Here is a 19,516-nt window from a genome sequence, read left to right as displayed (position 1 = left end):
GCGCTATGTGATGTTATTCTGCTTGGCTTTGTTATTGTTGGATATAGTGATAAGCTGTACATTGTGTCAGTAAAGTCATCAATGGCTTTTAACCTTGTTGGATTTAGCAAATCAATGTTAAAATCACCACAGATAAATAGTAATTTTTGGTTCACCGAAGCAAACGTTTTTTCTATCCATTCATTAAAAGTGTCAGTACTTGAACTGGGTGTCCGATATATGCAACTTATTATAACATTTCTCTTTTTTTCATTCATAATCTCAATAGTCAAACATTCCAAAATTCCATCAATAGCCATAGACATAGTTGTTACAACATTATATTTTATAGAGTTATGAACATATATAGCAACCCCGCCGCCCGCCTTATTTAATCTATTCATGTATTTTAAATCATATCCATTCAAACAAAAATCTATTCCTTTATCGACATTGAACCAAGTTTCAGTGATGGCTATAACACTAAAGGGGCGAGAAAATTGTTGCAAATAGTCCTTAATGAAATCAAAATTAGAGTACATACTTCTGCTGTTAAAGTGAATTAATGAGAGCTTCCCGTCTAGGTTAATTTCTTTTTCATATTGTTCCTGAGTGAAATAATTACAATTTTTAACAAAAGAAGAGAGAAAGTTACTTTCAGAATCTATTTCTGGATCTATTATATTATGCTCCTTATATTCACAATCTAGATCAATTACTTTCTGTTGAAGAACTAATTTCAACGTGTCCATGTCATTTCCTGGTGTAATTGATACATTGGTGTCAGTTATACTTGTCCAGATCCTCCATGTTCCTCACTATCAGTACTTTTGCCTCTTCTGGTGTCCCGTTTAGCTTAATGAAAATCTTACAGTTTGTTACCCATGTATGTTGTATTTTACCATTCTTCTTCAGTTGCCTTGCCTTCCTCGCGATGTCTGCGTTTTTTCGTGTCAGATGCTCATTAATGAAAACGTCCGTGCCTTTCAGTTTGCGTCCTTGTTTCAGCAGTGCGACCTTGTTCTTCCGATTGACAAATCTCATAACGACGGCCGGCGGTCTGTCACTCCTCCTGGGCAGTGAGTGACATGCTTCTATGTGCTCCAGGTCCATCTCTATCCCCTTGCTTTGGAGGAAGGACGCCACCTGTTGCTCCACCGAGCGGGTCTCCTCGTCGCTGGGCTCCCCGACGTTCCCGGCCACCGCGCGCGCGTACGAGCGCGGCTTGATTTTAATACCGCTGATGACCACGTCGTTCGTACGGGTGTACTGCTCCAGCTCATCCACCCGCCGCTCGAGATCCATGATCCGTCTGTCCTTCTCGGCATTTTGGAGGCGTAGCTGTTTTACCTCCTCCAGAAGCCCCAGAAGCAGCTCCTGCTGTGCCCTGACTGCGGCCACGTCTCCGCACAGCGCTCCGAGGGAGGTTTTAATGTCCTCAACCTCCTCTGGTGTTGGGCCTTTCTTGGGTGGCATACTGAAGCGAGAGCACGAGGCGGCCACCACGAAGGACCTGGAAGCGGAATTTCTGATGATGGCGCCTGGCTAGGCCTGCTGGCTGATGGTGGAGCCTGGCTGTGGCCTGCTGGCTGATGGTGGAGCCTGGCTGTGGCCTGCTGGCTGATGGTGGAGCCTGGCTGGGTCTGCTGGCTGTGGCCTGCTGGCTGATGGTGGAGCCTGGCTGTGGCCTGCTGAGCCTGGCTGTGGCCTGCTGGCTGATGGTGGAGCCTGGCTGTGGCCTGCTGGCTGATGGTGGAGCCTGGCTGGGTCTGCTGGCTGATGGTGGAGCCTGGCTGTGGCCTGCTGGCTGATGGTGGAGCCTGGCTGGGTCTGCTGGCTGATGGTGGAGCCTGGCTGGGTCTGCTGGCTGATGGTGGAGCCTGGCTGTGGCCTACTGGCTGATGGTGGAGCCTGGCTGTGGCCTGCTGGCTGATGGTGGAGCCTGGCTGGGTCTGCTGGCTGATGGTGGAGCCTGGCTGTGGCCTGCTGAGCCTGAACTCCTACAGGGGCTATGACACCAATAGAGTAAATTCACAGACTCCGCCCCCAGCACGGCTCCAATCGAAGCTGAAGTGATTATTTCCTCCAACTTCCTGTCCTTCTTATTCGTTTTATTCTATTTGATGTGGCTTCTGTGAAAAATTGACCTTCAGCATCATAGATGCTTGACGCATGAGGATGCTTTGGATATGTACAACAGCATCAGATGGAGTCGGAAGATAATGCAGCTGCAGTAAAATTCAGGCAACAGACATCATTCTACCAATCCTAATAGCAATGTGGCAGCAAACATATAATTTTATTGGGTTTTTACCCAAGCCAACAGCTGGTTAGTTGGTCATTTTATGACCTGAGTGCAGACTGATGGTCTGCAACTACTGGATGAATTCAAATGCATGACTTGAGATCTAGTAAACCAGGCTTTGTTTGTCTGCCACTAATCCCTTCTTCTAACGTTACCTCCCTCATCCGTTCCCATTCTCAATCCTTTTGTACCTTTGTTCTGTAATAGAGGAACTAGAGGGAACAGCTGTCACATCGTGGGTGTTTTTGTTACTGTTAGAGAAAACTGAACCCACTTCCAAAGAAACCCCAGCATGTTACAACATTCTCTTGGAATGTTGCAGTCCTGGAATGGACAGGACACCAGCAGTGGTGAGAACCTCCTAAGAATCTAAATGATTTCTATCCAGTGTAATATAACCGTTACTTGTATACACAGCTCAAATAAATTCAAGCAACACTTTAAAAACACATGAGATCTCTATGGAAAAAGATCATGCCGAAAATATCTAGACTGGGTCATGTGTTAGGAACAAAAATCCCTGTTTGATGGAAATGAAAATTACCAACCTACAGAGGGCTGAATTCAAAGACACCTTTTTTTTAATTATGTGGCAGACCAATCTATTTTGTTGAAATTTCATCGCAGCAACTCAAAATGGTCTCAGTAGTTTCTATGTCCTGACTATGTCAGACATGTTCCTAGTCATATCATCTATTCAGGTTGTTTTGTAGTTCTGGTAGTGCTCATCCTGTTCCTCCTCGCACAAAGGAGCAGATCCCTGTCCTGCTGATGGGTTGAGGACCTTCTACGGCCCTGTCCAGCTCTGCTGCCTGTCTCCTGGCATACACTCGATGGTCCTGAAAAAGTGCCAGAAGACACAACAAACCTTCTGGCAATGGCATGCATTGTTGCGCCATCCTGCGGAAGTTGGACTACCTGTGCAACCTCTGCATGGTCCAGGTATCACCTCATGTTGCCAGTAGTGACACTGACACTAGCCACTTCAAAACTAGAGAACAAACAGTCAGGACAGATGAAGAGTGGAAAATATCAGTGAACTCCACCTGTAAAACCATTCCTGTTTTGGGGGTTGTTTCATTGTTGCCTGTCTAGCGGACCTGTTGTTAATTTCATTAACACCAAAGCAGCTGAAAGTGATTAACAGCCCCCCTCTGCTATTTAACCGACCACATCAATATCCCACAGGTTTCACTGACTTGATGCTGTACTCTGATTAAAAAGTGTTGCTTTATTTTTTTGAGCAGTGTATTTAAATGTCAACACGCTCACAATTATAGGCACTCACTATGCCAAATCTGAGTTGATTGTCGTGTTTGGACGGTGATACTGTAGAACGCAGTAAAAAATACCAGAGTAAAATAATACAACAATGGAATAACATTATATAATTTGGAAAAACAAGACCATTTTCTTTTCTTTTTGATGATCAAGTGCAGTAACTGAAAACATGTAGTTCTTCAAAAACACAAGGTCTTCTATTATTAAGCAGAAAGACATGTTTTTAGGACACTGTTGCTTCTGAGCGTGCAGTGGTTCTGCAAAAATAAAAAGGACACCACAATGGGTCAGTGCCCTTATGAGAACGCTTCATTCTTAAAAGTTTTTAGCTCATCGTACGGCCTTGCGTACTCCAATTATCTGACAATTTCAGAATTCCGAAAATGTATTTTTTTCTGGACCTCGGCGTGTCATATTTTACCGTTAGAAACTGAGAGAACGAGCGGGTGTGCTTTCAGAGGTCTGTCTGTCTTTCAGTCTGCACAGACCCCATCAGCTCGTCAGTGTGTATATTGTGTGTCTGCTTTATCAGATGAATTGTGGGTGTGAAGGTCGCTTAAGAGTCATGTGGTCATCGGAGGACAATAGAGCAGGAAAAGAGTGGAGCAGCACTGATGGAGATGGATGAAGACTTGGCTGACCTTTGCTATCGCCCTGCAAGGTCAGCAGAAGCATTTGGGACCATATGTGTATCCTCAGCTCTGGTATCTGTCAGGTTTATCAGTGCTGATCGTATTTCTGATTCAGTGTATGGATTGAGCTTCGTATCTAATCCTTGTTGAGATTCTTTTCGTAATGCCTGAGCCTGTAAGCAAAATGTGTAGCAAGATTTAAGGTGCCAAAAACACACCCCATCAATCAATCTCGTCATTTTTTCTAAATTATTTAGGATGGGAGGGTTGACTGTAATGCAGTGACTGGCTTATTTGTCGCACTGCTTCAGCTGACATTCAGCAAAGCAGGACTTTCCAGAATGCTGATTTCTTTTCTGTTGCCATAGAAAAATCACATGAGCAGAGTCCAAGTTGCAGAAAAATATGGCTACTTTTGCTTTTGCTTTTAAAAACAACATTCATGTATCAGCAACAATAAAATGTTCTTAAGTAACAAAATCAGACCCTTTGAGGCAGTCACCACATGCTGCCAGAAAAGCTGCGATACGCTTTTGCATTGATTGACTGGAAGATCAGATATATTTCCTCCATTTTTGTCTTGGTGACAGCGATTTAGAGTGCTATCTAACTTGCAGTTCCAAAATCTATTGTGTTGGGTTAAGAATCCTGCAAAGGCCAATGCTTTTGATTCATATCATTCAAAAAGCAGCTGTGGGTAGAAATGTTTTATCACAGGATCAAGGTGATCACTAAGTTCAGATAAGCGGATCAAAGGCTTTTATTTCTTATAGTTGGTGAATATTGTATAACCTTGTGTAAACGTGGTGTTGTACCAGAGCATTTCAAATGTAGAACGTCATAATGCATAAATTTTCTTCCAAATTTTTAGAATGGATCAGTCCATAAAGAAGCAATTCCCTCCATGTCTTGCAAGTTACTCACTATTGTAACCAAGTTATTCTTAGTTGGGCATTCACTTTTCAAACATTTACATGTAGAAGTATTTAAGTAGAATATACATGTATAAGTAGATTGCTCACAGTGTTACACAGTTGAACCAAAAAGTCCACCTCTCTTCCCAATATAGTCGGTAGTGCCCTTATTTTCTCCCACCAGCTGGGCAAGATGACTGTGCAACTCCAAAATATATGATAGTGGTCTGCCAGCTGTTCTCCACGCTTCTGCCAACACAAACCAGTCGTTTCACCTGTGTGTGCATACTTTAACATGGGGGTTATAAAATATCTTTATAGGTTCTGCCAGCAGAATCCTCTCCAAGCACCTGAGCTGGTGGAGGTCAACAGCATCAGACACAGTCTGCCAATCATCCTCTGAAATGGAAAACTCAGACTCTTTCTCATACTTGCATTTCGATTTATTACTTGCATGTTTTTTCCACTGACTTGATATTTGAATATAATCTTGAAACAAGTCTCTTGTTTTTGTTAATAAATTATTAAATTGGCGTCCTTTGTATTTCTGAATTTTATCTTGTCATTAGAGGAAATGTTAATGTGGAAGTGTGAATATTATCCCATCTATAGGTTTCCTAGATTTTCGGTAAGCTATGTAATCATCCACGTGATGAGACTGAACCGTAGGAAGTTGTACCATTTCTACTATTTAAACCTCTAATCGATTATTCCTGGTGTGAAATAATTTCATTTTAGTATTAAACCTGAGTGGATAGGCCATACCCTGCCTATCTCTGAATTCCTCATTAACCCTCTGCAGCTTGCCTTCACTTCTGTCGGTGTGTTATTTTAGCCAAACCTAGTGGAGAGCCACTTCTGGAAAGCTTCTGAAACACGCTGAAGTGGAATCTCAAGCATCCACCATCAGCTCCAGGAGACTCTTCCAAGCTGCAATTCCACAATGCAGCCACGCTCGCCAGGATTCAGATAACAATCATTCGTTGTATATACTCAATCATTTGTCTGTTTTGAACAAGCAGCCATTTATAAACAGCATGCATGCAAGCATACTGGGGGGTCCAGTACTGGCTCAAAATTGCATTAATTAAAAGCTAGAATCACAAAACACTTGCATTCCCGTTCTTTTACTGGAAATATTTCCAATTCAAAACTAGGTCTTGTTTTCCAGCCTTAGTCTTATTGTGTAACCCCCTCCACTCTCAACACCACTTACAACAACACACACATACACACAGCCTCTGTTTCCTTTTCACCAAGCCCACAGCGTAAACGCTGTAAATAAGCAGGCTCCTATCGACACCGGAGGCAGGCTGCTATAATAAAACTATTCCAGTTTTTATTGAGGTGTAAGCTCTGTTGGCGTGAGTAAACAGATTCTCCCTGGCATCAGCACTTCTCCCCGGTGCACAAACCCTGCGTCTAAGCAACTGTGGGCTTAGTAACAGTTGCCATGGAGACACATTCTTGTCAGCTTGGCCTGCATCGAGGGTCAAAGGAGCGAGAGCGGCGGCGAGATATTGTGATATGTGACAGAAATGATGATATCAAGGTTGATACAGTGCTGTGTAATAAACATTAGATAGAAACAACACAAAGAGGGAATATCAGAGATAATGAAAGAAGAGCAGTAGGTCCACTGTGGCCTCCATGAAATATTCTATGACTTGTCTTTGACTTTCCTCAACTTCATCAGAGCTTTCATTTATTCCCTCCAGGTTCATTAATGCTGTTCTTCAACTCAGCAGAAAATGTTCTAAAATTACAAGCAAGTTTCAACACTTTCTGTCTGGGAAAACTAGAAGGAAGCCAACTAACATGTGAAATACATTCTGGTGTTTTGGGTCTGCGCTGGACTTGGATGTTATATCGTTCTGGATGTCGACCAGCAAGCCGCAGCATCTACTGCGGGAGGAATTCTGGACTACAGTCTAGACAGGCTTGGCTGGCCCAGGAAGAAACGGCACAGCCAGGCACGAGGCGCGATTACCCACACACACATTCACTGTTTTTCACACTTTACTACAGTCTGTCACTCTGAGCCGAAGCCAAAATGAGTGGCCAAGGTAAAAGAGGAGAAAAAAAGAGAGGGGAAACTACTTGGAAGTTAATAACAGGAACACAATGCGGCACTCATGCCGTCCTCCTCAGCTGACGACAGGATTTAAGAAAGATGAAGAGAAGTTTTGAAGGATTCTTTTTTTCCCTGATGCTCAAAATACCTTTAATTTACCTGTTAGAGACAGAGCGGCACATTAGGTACTTTGCCTATTTGTTGCATGTGGTAAACTGCACAAATGTCAGGCTAACAAATCAATACAGATCCAGCTTTTTTTTTCCAAATTATGCCTGTTGGGCCTGAAAAGGAAAGAAAAAAAAAAAATCACACCAGCAATAAGTTTGAAATGACACATCAAGCCGAAGCTTCTTAGCAGTCTAAGGATACACCTGCAAGTGATTAACAACAAGAAATTAGCACTCACTGTATAAAACCACGAGCCAACACCTTTAAAGCTCATGTGGAGATAAATTAAATTGTAAAAGAATCTATTTTGAGTTGCCTTGCTTTATGACATAGTGTGAAGGGTAAAATATACATTCAACTTTAAGTTTTCATAACCTTCAGCATGATTAGCGCAGCAGGCCTGGTAAACGATAAACTACAGTAGACTGAAAGATTGCACTAACTGCTACTGCATTGGTAGGAGTGGTAGAAGAAGCACAGCACAGCAATGACAGCAGGCCAAGCATGTCTGATAGTGAGAGCACCATGTCAGCCTCCAATGACAATTTAGTAACTACAGGGGGAGCCACTACAAAAGCACTAGAAGAGTAGATGGAGATAATTATTGTGGCAGAAAAGGTTTTAAGCAAGTGGTTAAAAGCTTGAAGCCTGATAGAAAGAGATTAGAAGATATTTTTCAGCTTTATTCTGTATCATTACTGTACATTAAGAGTTACAAGGTTAACTAAAGTGTTTAGCGGTTCTGTTATACTTTTACTTAACGTTTCCAGGGAAAACACTACCTAGGCTAGTTTTGTCCTTATATTTGACGTAGAATAGCAAATGTTTCTTTTTTATTCTCTGGGATTAATTCATGAATGATTTCATCAATAAAACGTATCTAATCAGCACTAATAATTACCACTAAGGCACACAACATACACACCTATTTAATTATTTAGCATTTATCTCATAGAGCAGTACTGGGAAAATTACCGCTCTACCTTTGTGCCATCATGTAACAAAATCAGCAGAAATATATGTCAGTGAGAGAAACCTGTGTTTTTTAGCTATTTTGAAATAAGTGACAATGCTTCTGTGGGCGCTCAGGAGTCAGCAGCACCCACAGAGATACTGCGAGGGAAAGAGGAAGAACAGTAATGTGGTCAATTAAAATTCAAGAATCCTTAACTGCAGTACTTGGTATTGTTACTTTGTTTAGTTGTTTTTTACTAATTGACCTCTACCTCAGTACTTGTATGTACCTCAGTATCGTAAAGTGATATATTGTAGTTAACCAAGGCCACTGCAAAATTACTTCGCTGCTAACAATAACAGAGCTGTATGAGCCTGTTATTCAAAGCCCCTCGAATTTGCCATTTGTCAACTCTGTTAGGTCAAAATGAAGTGACCCATTGTTTTAAGGCATCCAGTGAGCTTGCAACTTTTGCAACGAAGACCATCAAGGCCTTAAGAGTATCTGCATGTGGGAAGTTCAGAACTGAAACTTAACTTTATAAACGAATGGGCACATAAAGAGGTATGAAGAAAGCTGCGTGAAACAAAATACTTGATCTAAGAACTGTTTCCAGAGACGGCAATAACTCCAGGTTATGGATAAAAGCTTAACATTCATTCAGAAGTAATATTTTTATTGTAACTTAATGCTAACTTCTGAATGGTGTATTTTTCCAACCATTATAAAGGAGCACTCCACAAGAAACATTCAACTGTCAGCAGCAACACTTTGCACTGTGGGCTAAATTTACCTTTACTCAGCCTTCATCACTTTAAGATTAACTTCATTTGTTTGATTATTTAAACGTAACCTGTTAAGTTTAGTCTTAGCTTCAAACTCAATAGCTGGGGTGGTCAGTCACCTGGCTAATATTAAAATAATAAGGGACAAGCAGAGAAAACGAGGACAACAGAGCACTATTTCCCAAAATACAAGAAGTGTGAACGCACTGTGTGAACAAATGTAACGTTAGAAGTTTGCACTGTGTCAAAAATAGCCTAATGTTTTCCTAAAGCCACAGACCAAAGTCACCAAGCAGCTCTACTGCAGACACCAACACACTTTCCATGTATAAGACACAGGCAGGCATGCACAGGAGCCACAGCAACTGCTCTATCGTAAAATTCTTCTAGGAGGTTATGTGACCCCGTCACAGGTCATCAAGCAGTTTTATATGCATCACACCTGTCCACCTCTCCAACTGGTATCTTTGCAAACTGGTATCCTTGCAGACTGGTATCTTGTCTTTCAAGACACTCTGGGAGTATAAGCTGCACTTTTTCTTTGTTTGCAGATTTGTTTTTTTCCCTTACAAACTAGGTGAGCAGTCAAAGTAAAGGATTGGCTAATTACTTCTACAGGTAATCAATACGACTGTAAAATATCATCAAGTGATTTCACTTTCCCTAAGCCCCACAGTAAAATCTTCACATTGCTTGTCCTGTCCAATCATGAGTCTTACAGCCAATACAGATTACTTCCACATGTGGCGAAAGAAGGCATCGCGTCCATGTATTTGGAAAACTTCAAAAAGCAGATATGGCAGGTCCTACATGGCAAATAGCTGGTGACTCACAGTTTATCAAAAATATTTGTCAATTATTTTTCAGCTGAAAAACCAAAGGATTGAACTGACACATTGTTCCAGGTCAGAAACAGTGAAAGAGACACTTCTGATATGTTTGGAACAATTTTGGATCATTTTTTTATCCTGTGCACACATTTAGCCTCCATTTGCTTCTTGTTGAATGTTGAGACATTTATAAATATTAACGCTTGAGTCAAATGACTAATAACATTTATTTTGATGGAAATGCAGTCGTTTGATTAATCCGATTTCTGAACTTTTCTTCTCCGAAATCTATTAGTCACCACAGAAGCTATGTTTAACAGGTGGATGAAACTGTTATTGAACTATCTTCATAATTTAGTTGGAGCCAGTAATCCAGTCCAGGGCGGATCCTACCTGAGACAGCCGGAGGTGTTCTTGAACACGGTGGTCCACTCTGCATCACGCGGCTTTGAGTCCTCATTGGGCTCATGCTCCCAACCCGAGTGGGGGATTATCACCTCGTTGGTCAGGGTTTGCAGGCCGTGGTTGATGATCACCATCTTCAGGGGTTCATAGGATGACAGATTCCACAAGGTTCCTGCAGGGGAGCACAGATGGGAGGAAAATGCAGAGACGAATTAAGAGGATAGCAATAAGTTGGTTAAAAAAGAGGATTATGAGAGGAGAAAGAGAGGATATACGAAGGAGGCGTATATACATGCACATATATCTGCAAAGAGAGAGAACATTTTAAAAAGAGATGGTGTGAGGGTGGTGTAGCTGACAATTTAAACACAAGAGAATGAAAGAAGGTGAAGCTTGACAGGAATGATGTAGCAAAACAGGCAAAAAAAAAAAAGAACAGAACAGAGAAACTGTGCACACAAACTGAAAGTGATGCGATTTAATAACAGCCGTATAACAGAAAAACAAAGGAGCCTACTGTCCAGGCTTTAAGACTGCAATCAGAAACACATTTAGTTTGGCAAAAAATATGTTTTAGAAAAATAATAGAAGACTGGGTGTTCATTATCCAGGCATGAAACCAACGGACCATATTGCACTGTATAAACCCCCCCACTGTAATACTTTTATTATTCTTCCATGAGAACATAGCTGACTGCTACTTTGCTGTAATAAATACAAAGTTTACAGCAGCCGTATCGCTGTGATATTTCTATAATATCCTCATATGTCAACAGCAATATTAGGTTCACAGCGTTCTTACAGTACATCATGTTATTTCTCAGCTGTTGCACGTAATGTGCCGCTCGGATCTCATGTCCTGCAGATATTGTGTGTGTATTGGATCAGGATAAATGATCTGCTTCGGCTTTTCTATCCAACAGCACACACATGCACACCCCGTTTCAATCATCCCTGTCCTCCATTATCTTTCCCAAGAAATCCAAGCAGGAGAAAGAGCATTTTCTAGGTGGCTGCAAATCTCACTAACAGCCAGCCAATTTTATACTTCAGCAAAAGAAAAAAAAAGTAAACTAAATTGAGCTGGGTATGTGCATCCCAGGGCTTCACAAAACAGAGGCAGGCACACAAAGAAAAGAGGAGGGGAATTTTTGGGAGCACAGCCAGACAGCCAAACCCACAGAAAAATAAAATGCCGTGTTAAAGCATCAAGCATCAGATGGGTTTTTCACTCAGACACATGGAAGCTGTGAAGCGAGGCAGCCAGTTTGAGGAGAGGAAAACACTTTAAAAGCAAAAAAACAAAACAAACCCCCCCCAAAACCTCGCTCAAGCCCATGTTGGACACGTTCCTGAGTTGTTGTTTTCATCAATCCAGCCCTCAGGTCTCTGTTTCTGCTTCTCATCATTTATCACACCCTTTATTTTCCTCTTTCACAATTTGGTCCTAAAACCCTGTGCCTATGCAGCAGCAACTTAATCCATGCATGCTGGAAAAGCTCTTAGCAACTTGCATTTGCATTGTACTTGTGAACGTGCAAGTACAATGCTTATTCACTTCCGGGTTATGTATATGAGCCTTTTTAGTATGTTTTCTAAAGGAATGTATGGAGGTTTATCATCATCATCAGCTGTAGCTTCACAGCTATAGGTAACAACGCTGTTTACGGTGTCTAAGTCCCACCTTAGTTTGGCATTTTGTTTTTAAAGCCAAGTGACATCCAGAGCATCTAGCATGCCTCCATGAATGCAGAAACTGCAGCCGGATAAGTGCCGACTGTGTTGACGGATGAGCCAAATTTGCCAGCTGAACCACAGAAAGAAACGTTCTTTTTTTTCTCGAGAAAAAAAACGTAGCAGACACCTGTCCTTTTTTATTTCATACAATATCACCAGCTTCCTTGCGAGCGTCCCCACCCCACCCTCTCACTCCAATCTGGTCCACAGGACTAACAGCTGGGGGCTAAGATTAAGATTAAGCAAATATTTACACACTCGCACATGCCAAAGTGCTCAGAGACTCGCAGCTTTTGCACATATAAACGCATTCATATAGTTCTGTATTCACATGCACCCAGAGCGTGTGACTCGCTCTCGTCCCATAAACAGGCCATTAGCAGAGCAGTGAAGCAGTCATACTTCCTGGCACACTTATTTAAAATGGTTTCTGTACATTTTCCAGACGGTCAATATTTCCCCTGTTAAATCATGCTCTCCACTCTGTCTCAGCGGACAGATCTGAACTAAAAATACTTCCAGTCCCTCTGATGTGGTTCTGCCTTGTTTGACCGTTTCCTTTGAAATGTTAAAAAAAACATAATGTAACTAAAACACTTAAGCGGCGCTCTTACAAAACAGTAAATCTTAATTTAGTTCATGACCTTCTTCCGCTCTGCTTTGCCATCACGCACTACCAAGTTAAGGAATCCCTGTGCGTGTGCGCGGGTGTGTCTGCAGCTGGATTGCTGGTGAGGAAGCGCGGTGTCGAGTTTAAAGTCAGTTGAATTTTTGGCGTCTCGCAGTTTCTAAATAAACCTCCACTGAATGTAGCATACATTTTTGCTGATGCTAACATGTCTGTGACATCGGCCACTGAAGTGGAAACACCGGAGCTCCACTCGCTGTTTTTTCAGTTGGTGACTAGACTAGACTTCCTGTGCGTCAGAGACCACCAGGGTGGGATGCTATTAGATGTGGAAGCTGGGGTGTGGCTCCACACAAGGGATATTGTGATTATTTCTTTCCTGGGAGGGAGGGTGCGTATCGTACGATCAGCCGTGACTCTACCTAAAACACTCCACCTGACTCACAGCTTGTTGGGAGCAGGTCACGTCCTGAGAGTAAACACAACCTTACAGGCTAAATTCAGGGAAAATATCCCGTTGAGCATTAAATCACCAACGCTCAGGTAATTACATTGTAGAAAGAAAAGCATGTTTAATTTTGAGCTTCAGGTGTTTACTGTAAATTTCATACCTCTACAAATTCAATATTGATTTTTTTTTTTTTTTTTTAGACAGGCACTTTCATGGTACATTTAACTTGGTGCAAAACAAGCTGAGATTTTATTTTAGCATATGGATGTTCTTCCATCAGCAAAACTGAAGCTGTGATCGGAAGAAAATAAGTAAATAGTGCAGTGCTCGCAGCCGCAGGTGTGTTAGCATCAGCAGAGACAGATGTCACAGTCGGTGGAAAATCATTTATCTTTTTATCTGAATTTTGGCCTCGTTATGAAGTCACAGTATCCCGTGGCACTATGTGAGTGTGAAACAGATACTGGCGCAGACGACGCTCACAGAATTTAGCACTACCCAACAGGGTAGCATTTCCATCTCATCTGCTTTTTATTTTTCCCCACAGGGTCAATTGTGTCACTTTTCCCAAACAAACACATTCGAGCATCTGAGAGGAAATCTCCACATCCAGGCATGAATCCAATTAAAAGACAAACGTGCACTTGTGGTGTCTGTACTTTAGTATGATGACAGCTAGCTAACATTCATGCCTGCCAGCCTGACAGCTTGATTACTGCCACTGTTGTGTCATTAGCATCAGCTTTACTCGTGACAAGCAAAATGCAACATGCAATCAACTCACAATGAGTGATGGGATCTTAAGAAAGGCAAAGAAAACTTCTCACTGTGCTGTCGGTGTCCTAACAGAAATAAGTGGTGCTAATTTATGACTTTTGCAACGTGCCACAGAGGAGGAAGAAACAGACGGCACTTTAATAATATTCAGACAAAGTCTTCTTCATTCATTTCTATGATTCCAGCATCCAAGCCCGGTGTGTATTCCCTGCTATAAGATAAATGGTGCATAATGCCCCTTATTTCAATGGTGCATACTTGTTTCTAGATTGCAGTCCATTTTTCAACTTGGCTGGAAGTGCATACGGCATACATGCATCCCTGATCTGTCGTACCCAGGATGTTGAAAGACTGCTCTGTGCTTTAAAGTTACCAGATTCTTGTTCACCATACAAACTTTCTTTCGCTCCTTTGGTAGTTCACCGTCACCTTCAGTGCTCCAACTGAAACACTGCTCAGGCCGGTGGAATCAGTCAGCTCTGCACAGATCACATATGCCAGAGGGGAGGGAAAAGGCATGTCTTTGCCGTGGCTGTGATCCATCAAGTACGACAGGCATACAGCCCACTGACAGAATGTTATTTAAGATGACAGAGTGATGTGGAAGCGACCGTCTCCATCCAGCATCCCGCCAGTGTTTCAGGCCAACAACTGTATCAGCTTTAGTCCATTTGCTGTCCTATGTCAGCTTGTCAGAGGTGGGCATGTTAGGGATGTACCGCTGTCTTGCAAGCCGGAGGCAGACACCATGCAATTGTCATGCCAAAAAGATCGGGTTCCCTCATAAACACTCATGTGTGTGTGCTGGTTATTTGATGCCATTCACACCTAAATTTAACAGGCAACATGAACAATATACGCTGTAACCAGACTTCTCTTCACAGCTAGAAATGAAGAACGCTGCACTTAGTTTGGATAGAAACGTCAGCTGTCAAAAATGCACTGCTGAGCTAAGAGTTTCGGTTAATTATTGTATTGGCGCACGATACGGAGCCACTTTAGAGCTGCAGTCAATTTGCATTGATCTAAGCCAAACTGTCCAGGTGATCCAAACCCCGAAAAGTGCACAAGTTTGAGTTTTTTTGTCTAACTTCTGCCTGAACTTTCCACGAACACAAATATAAACTGATTTTCATCTGTCTCTGGAGGTTAAGCAAACTCTTATAAAAGTCTTATAATAGGACACAAACAAAGAAAAGTATGAGGCATTGAGGTCACTACAGTTTATATAAACAAATCTAAAAAGTAAAATATGGGTTAAAAAAAAAAAACAATAATCAAAGCAAATGTTGTAGTTGTTGTTAATTTGATCAAATTTTCCATCTCTCACATGTGAAAGTATGTATGCTTATTAATAGGGTGATATTTACCAATCCACCATCCACTTCATTGGGTATAAATGGTCAGCTGCTCGTTAACACAAATATCTAATCAGCCAATCCGCTGCACCATTCCCTGATCAATAAATTATCATATTAAAGTAATAAAAACACAAAAAACTTCCAAAGGAAATTTTAAAAAAGTGAGAAGAGCAAATCTAGGCTGCAACATAACTGAAAACAAACAGAGTTGAATGAATGCAAGTACCTACTTTAATTAATACTCTGAATAAAGCTCAGTAATAAAAATATGAGAACACTGCAAGCTTTACTGACACGACAGATCACATTAGATTTAATACACACCTCCTATGACCAGGGTTAGTTGCCTGTTCTGTTTGTTTTTTAATCTTGTAGTGTCTTATTCCTCACATTAACAAAGCGCCTTAAGAAAATCAGTGTTGTGATTTATTGGTGCGTGTGTGCTTTTTAAAAATGCAAAGAAATCCCTCACTTTGATGATCAGGCCTTAACTTTTCTTTCTGGTTTATTATTAATGTTGTTTATCTGCCGAGAAATAGTTCTGGAGCAGTCTAGTTGAGTTGGTCCAGAAAATAAGTTTCTAAAACATTGCGTGTAATAAAATGAATATGCTAAATAACCTGTAAAACCTACTGGAATATATTCCTGTAAACAGAACTTATTCAGCTATTAAAAAAACCCTCCAAAGGCAACTGTGCTTCAGTTTGCATAAACAGGAAATGGCATAAGACAGAAAAACCTTGTTATCTGATATATATATATGCAGCAACAATCTTTTACTGTGATTGAGTTTTCTCATAAGCCTCTGATGACTTTGTTTTAAATGCAATCTAGCCAAAAGGAAAGCTTAACATGCACATTATAACCTGCCTCTTCCATCATATACTGTTGCTAACAGGCAGTTTGGATTCATCGTTTTTTCCTGATATAACCAACAGACTGAACTACATATTAACCAACTGCCGGCTCTTATACTCCCTTTTTTTGCATCTCTCTGTGATACCTGGATATGACGGCTGGAGGAACTAAGAGTAGGACCGGGTAAGGGACTGGAGCTGTGGCTGGGCTAATTAAATTTTCCAGGCACCACTGGCAGGCATGTTGCTCTTCAAGCACAGCTATTAACTTAGTTCTGCCCATTACCGTTCTCCTCCTCTACTTCTCCTCCTCACCTCTCATGCCATCCATCACACTCTGAGAGGTAAAGAGGGACGGAGGCACGGTTCAGAAGAAGGGAGAAAGAGATTGGGCGTGCTAGAGGCAGGAGAAGAGAAAGAGAAGAGGGAGACCTCAAAAAGTGGACTCGTTCTTCTGTGAATGTCCACAGAATAAGAAAAATCTCTGTTACAGTACGCTTGCACAGACACACACAATGTCTGCAGTGATTTACAGCAGCAAGATCCCACAACAAAACAGCTCCAGTAACAAATTGCAGCATAAAAAGGAGAAGCTGGCGTATAGCTGGGTTGCAAAGCGGTTTGCATATGTGACGGCACCTGCGGACACCAGGTACGGGACTTTCTAGTTGACCATCGGCTGGCATCTGTATGAGCTGAAACAATGCTGTCTGATCCCAAACTTAATGAAAACTTATTGCTTCCCTATTTTTTTTTTTTGCTGGGAGTTTGCAACCCTATTAGTTAGGTTGCTTAATATTTCTGCTAAGTACTCTTTAAAATACCAGAATATGGAGGATTGAGTAGGTTTAAGTTTATTAGATTGATCAGTTTTGCTGAACTATGAAATATTTTGGGTGCAGTGTATTTTTTGCATACAGGTATAACAGAATAGCTTTAGTGTTTGTTTGTTTTTTGCTTGAACTTGAGTATGAACTTATAAAAAATGCAGCAAGATATTAAAAAAAACCAGTTTATTGATTAAAAAACACTATATCGGATTTATATCGGTATCGGCCGATATCCAAATTTATGATATCGGTATCGGACATAAAAAAGTGGTATCGTGCCATCTCTAGTAATTAATAACACCAACAGAGTCGTATCAAGTGCATCAGTGAGCCGCTCAAGCAAGTCTGCATGGAAAATATCAAAGCCTTAGAAGTGGGGCACTTAAATGGGACGCAGCAATTACTAAGGAGGTGCCACCAATGGCTACACCTCCTTAGGAAACTCAACTCCTTTGGAGTCAGCACACCCATCATGATGACTTTTTACTATGCCTTCCTGGAAAGCATCATGACCTTCTCCATCACCTGCTGGTTCCACTCCCTCAGCCTTCAGAACAAGAACAGACTGCAGCACACTGCATCAGTGTGCTCTAAAATCATTGGGCTGGCTGTCAGAACTCTGGCACAGGTTTTCAGCCAACAGGCCCTTAGAGAGGCAGCTAAAATCATCAACGACCCCTCTCACATTCTTCACCCCGCATTTCAATGCCTCCCCTCTGGGCGATGCCTCCGCTGCATTTCCTGCAGGACTGAGAGGAGGAGCGCCACCTTTGTCCCCAAAGCCACTCTGCTTTTTAACACCAGCCGATAACACCATTTCCCACACCAGAAACATAAACTACACTCTTTTTATACTACCGACACTTTATTCACTTTTAGTCACTCACAGTTATTTATTCACCTTTCAGTCACTTTAATTTTAAAACTGTATATACTGTATATTCTGTGCATTTATTATCTCACTCTTATTGCCTGTTCTTACTGTCCTTATCTTCAACGTTATGCTGCTCTGTTGTATGTTAATTGCCCCTTGGGGATAAATAAAGTCTAAAAAAAAAATGGTTTACCGTTTGAAAGTTGGGGGTGTTGGATAAAGTCAGATGGCATTAATCACTACAAAGTCGCTACTACACTGCTTCCTCACTGGCTTCATCTTGTGCTTTGGGTTTGCTAAAAACAACCGATAAAATCTGTGAGCAATGTGAAAGAAGTAGCTAGTAGGCAGAAAAGCCCAGATGACTCTCCCAGTGCATTTTGATGTCTTTCAGCTCACTGTTTTGGATCACTCCCTGTTAGCAGTAGCAGGAGGAAGGTGGCTGTTTTCAGCGAAAAGAGAGTCTGAGACAAAATCATTCTATCAATCTGTTCAGCAATCAACAGCAGGCAAGGCAACTACAGTAAGTGACGACCACAAGAAGGATTTAAAAAAACAAAACATAACCAGGAGGAGTCTGGACAATGAAGATCATTTTAATTGAATCTGGTTAAACTGGCTGCTGGTTGGTCAAAGCAAACTGATCAAGGCGTTCTGTGTAAGCTGAAGTTACAGTTACAGTTTTAGAAATGTTTCCCATGCTTCGAACTCTTGTCAGACAACACTGTAATTTTACTGACAAGAGCACAAAAGCCGGGCAGAGACAAACACGTGTGTCTAGACATTATCTCTCCTCTAGCTTAAATCCCTGCCAACCATATGCATCTTTCATTCAAACAACAAAAGGTCTGCAGCAGGCACCTGCTTGAATGTCAGCCCACAAAAACCAGACGTCTCCTGCAGGGAAAACAGGAGAGAAATCCGCTTAATAATCTACATTTCCAGAGTGGGAATTGCTGGAGGGCACAAACAGCCTTGAGCCTACCAGGAGGGAAAATAGAATTACTCTGAACGATACAAAGCTCCAAAAATATGAACGACTCCACTGTCTGCCCAACTTGTGTGTTGGAAAAAGAAACTGCTCAGTTCTTTCCACGTCACCCATTTCCCCTGTAGAAAACAGAGCTCACTGTGGTTTCTGAGGGACGGCATAAACTCCAACAGCAAACTCTTAAACACATGGACTAAGAAAAGGGCCTGTATTTAAATCCCCCCAATTATATTTAATTGAGGAAAAACACAGCCAATTCCAGCCGCACCGGCTGAGCCTGTGAGCTGAGCCTGTGAGCTGAGCTTGCATTGTGACGGGCCCGTTTTCACTGGGGACGGAGCAGTGGCAATGGAAACGTAAAGCTGGAGACTGAGGCAGGGATAGGGAGGAAACCGTGACAGAGGGAAAATGAATGAGAGTATAGATAATGAATGAAAGAGAGAAAAAAATTAGATCGAGTGAGGGAGGGAGGGTTGGATAATTACGGCTAGGAGGGAGGGGAATAACTTCCTCCGTACTGCCCTCCTTGTCTTGTGGTGCAGGGTTATTTTTAGCTACGAAGGAGAGCAACAAGGTACTGTAAAGGCAATCATTTCTGCTGCAGCACAGCCATCGCTCACTGCAACATCTCTGTCACGGCAGACAACACACACACACACACAAATGCATGTGTGTGGTT

General features: G+C 41.8%; 1 protein-coding gene across 11 annotated transcripts in view; it reads right to left on the bottom strand.

Annotated features, from left to right (window-relative positions):
- Window positions 1–19,516, bottom strand: part of arvcfb (ARVCF delta catenin family member b) — a 271,659-nt gene that overhangs the window by 52,741 nt on the left and 199,402 nt on the right. For all 11 annotated transcript variants that reach the window (XM_080308753.1, XM_026186589.2, XM_026186581.2 and 8 more), the window contains one exon: window positions 10,320–10,503. In XM_080308753.1, coding sequence (XP_080164879.1) covers window positions 10,320–10,503 — 184 coding nt within the window. The remainder of the gene's footprint in view (window positions 1–10,319; window positions 10,504–19,516) is intronic.

The sequence above is a fragment of the Astatotilapia calliptera genome, chromosome 12, assembly GCF_964374335.1.
Source record: "Astatotilapia calliptera chromosome 12, fAstCal68.1, whole genome shotgun sequence".
Lineage (NCBI taxonomy): Eukaryota > Metazoa > Chordata > Actinopteri > Cichliformes > Cichlidae > Astatotilapia > Astatotilapia calliptera.
This window is presented reverse-complemented; position numbering and strand designations above follow the sequence as displayed.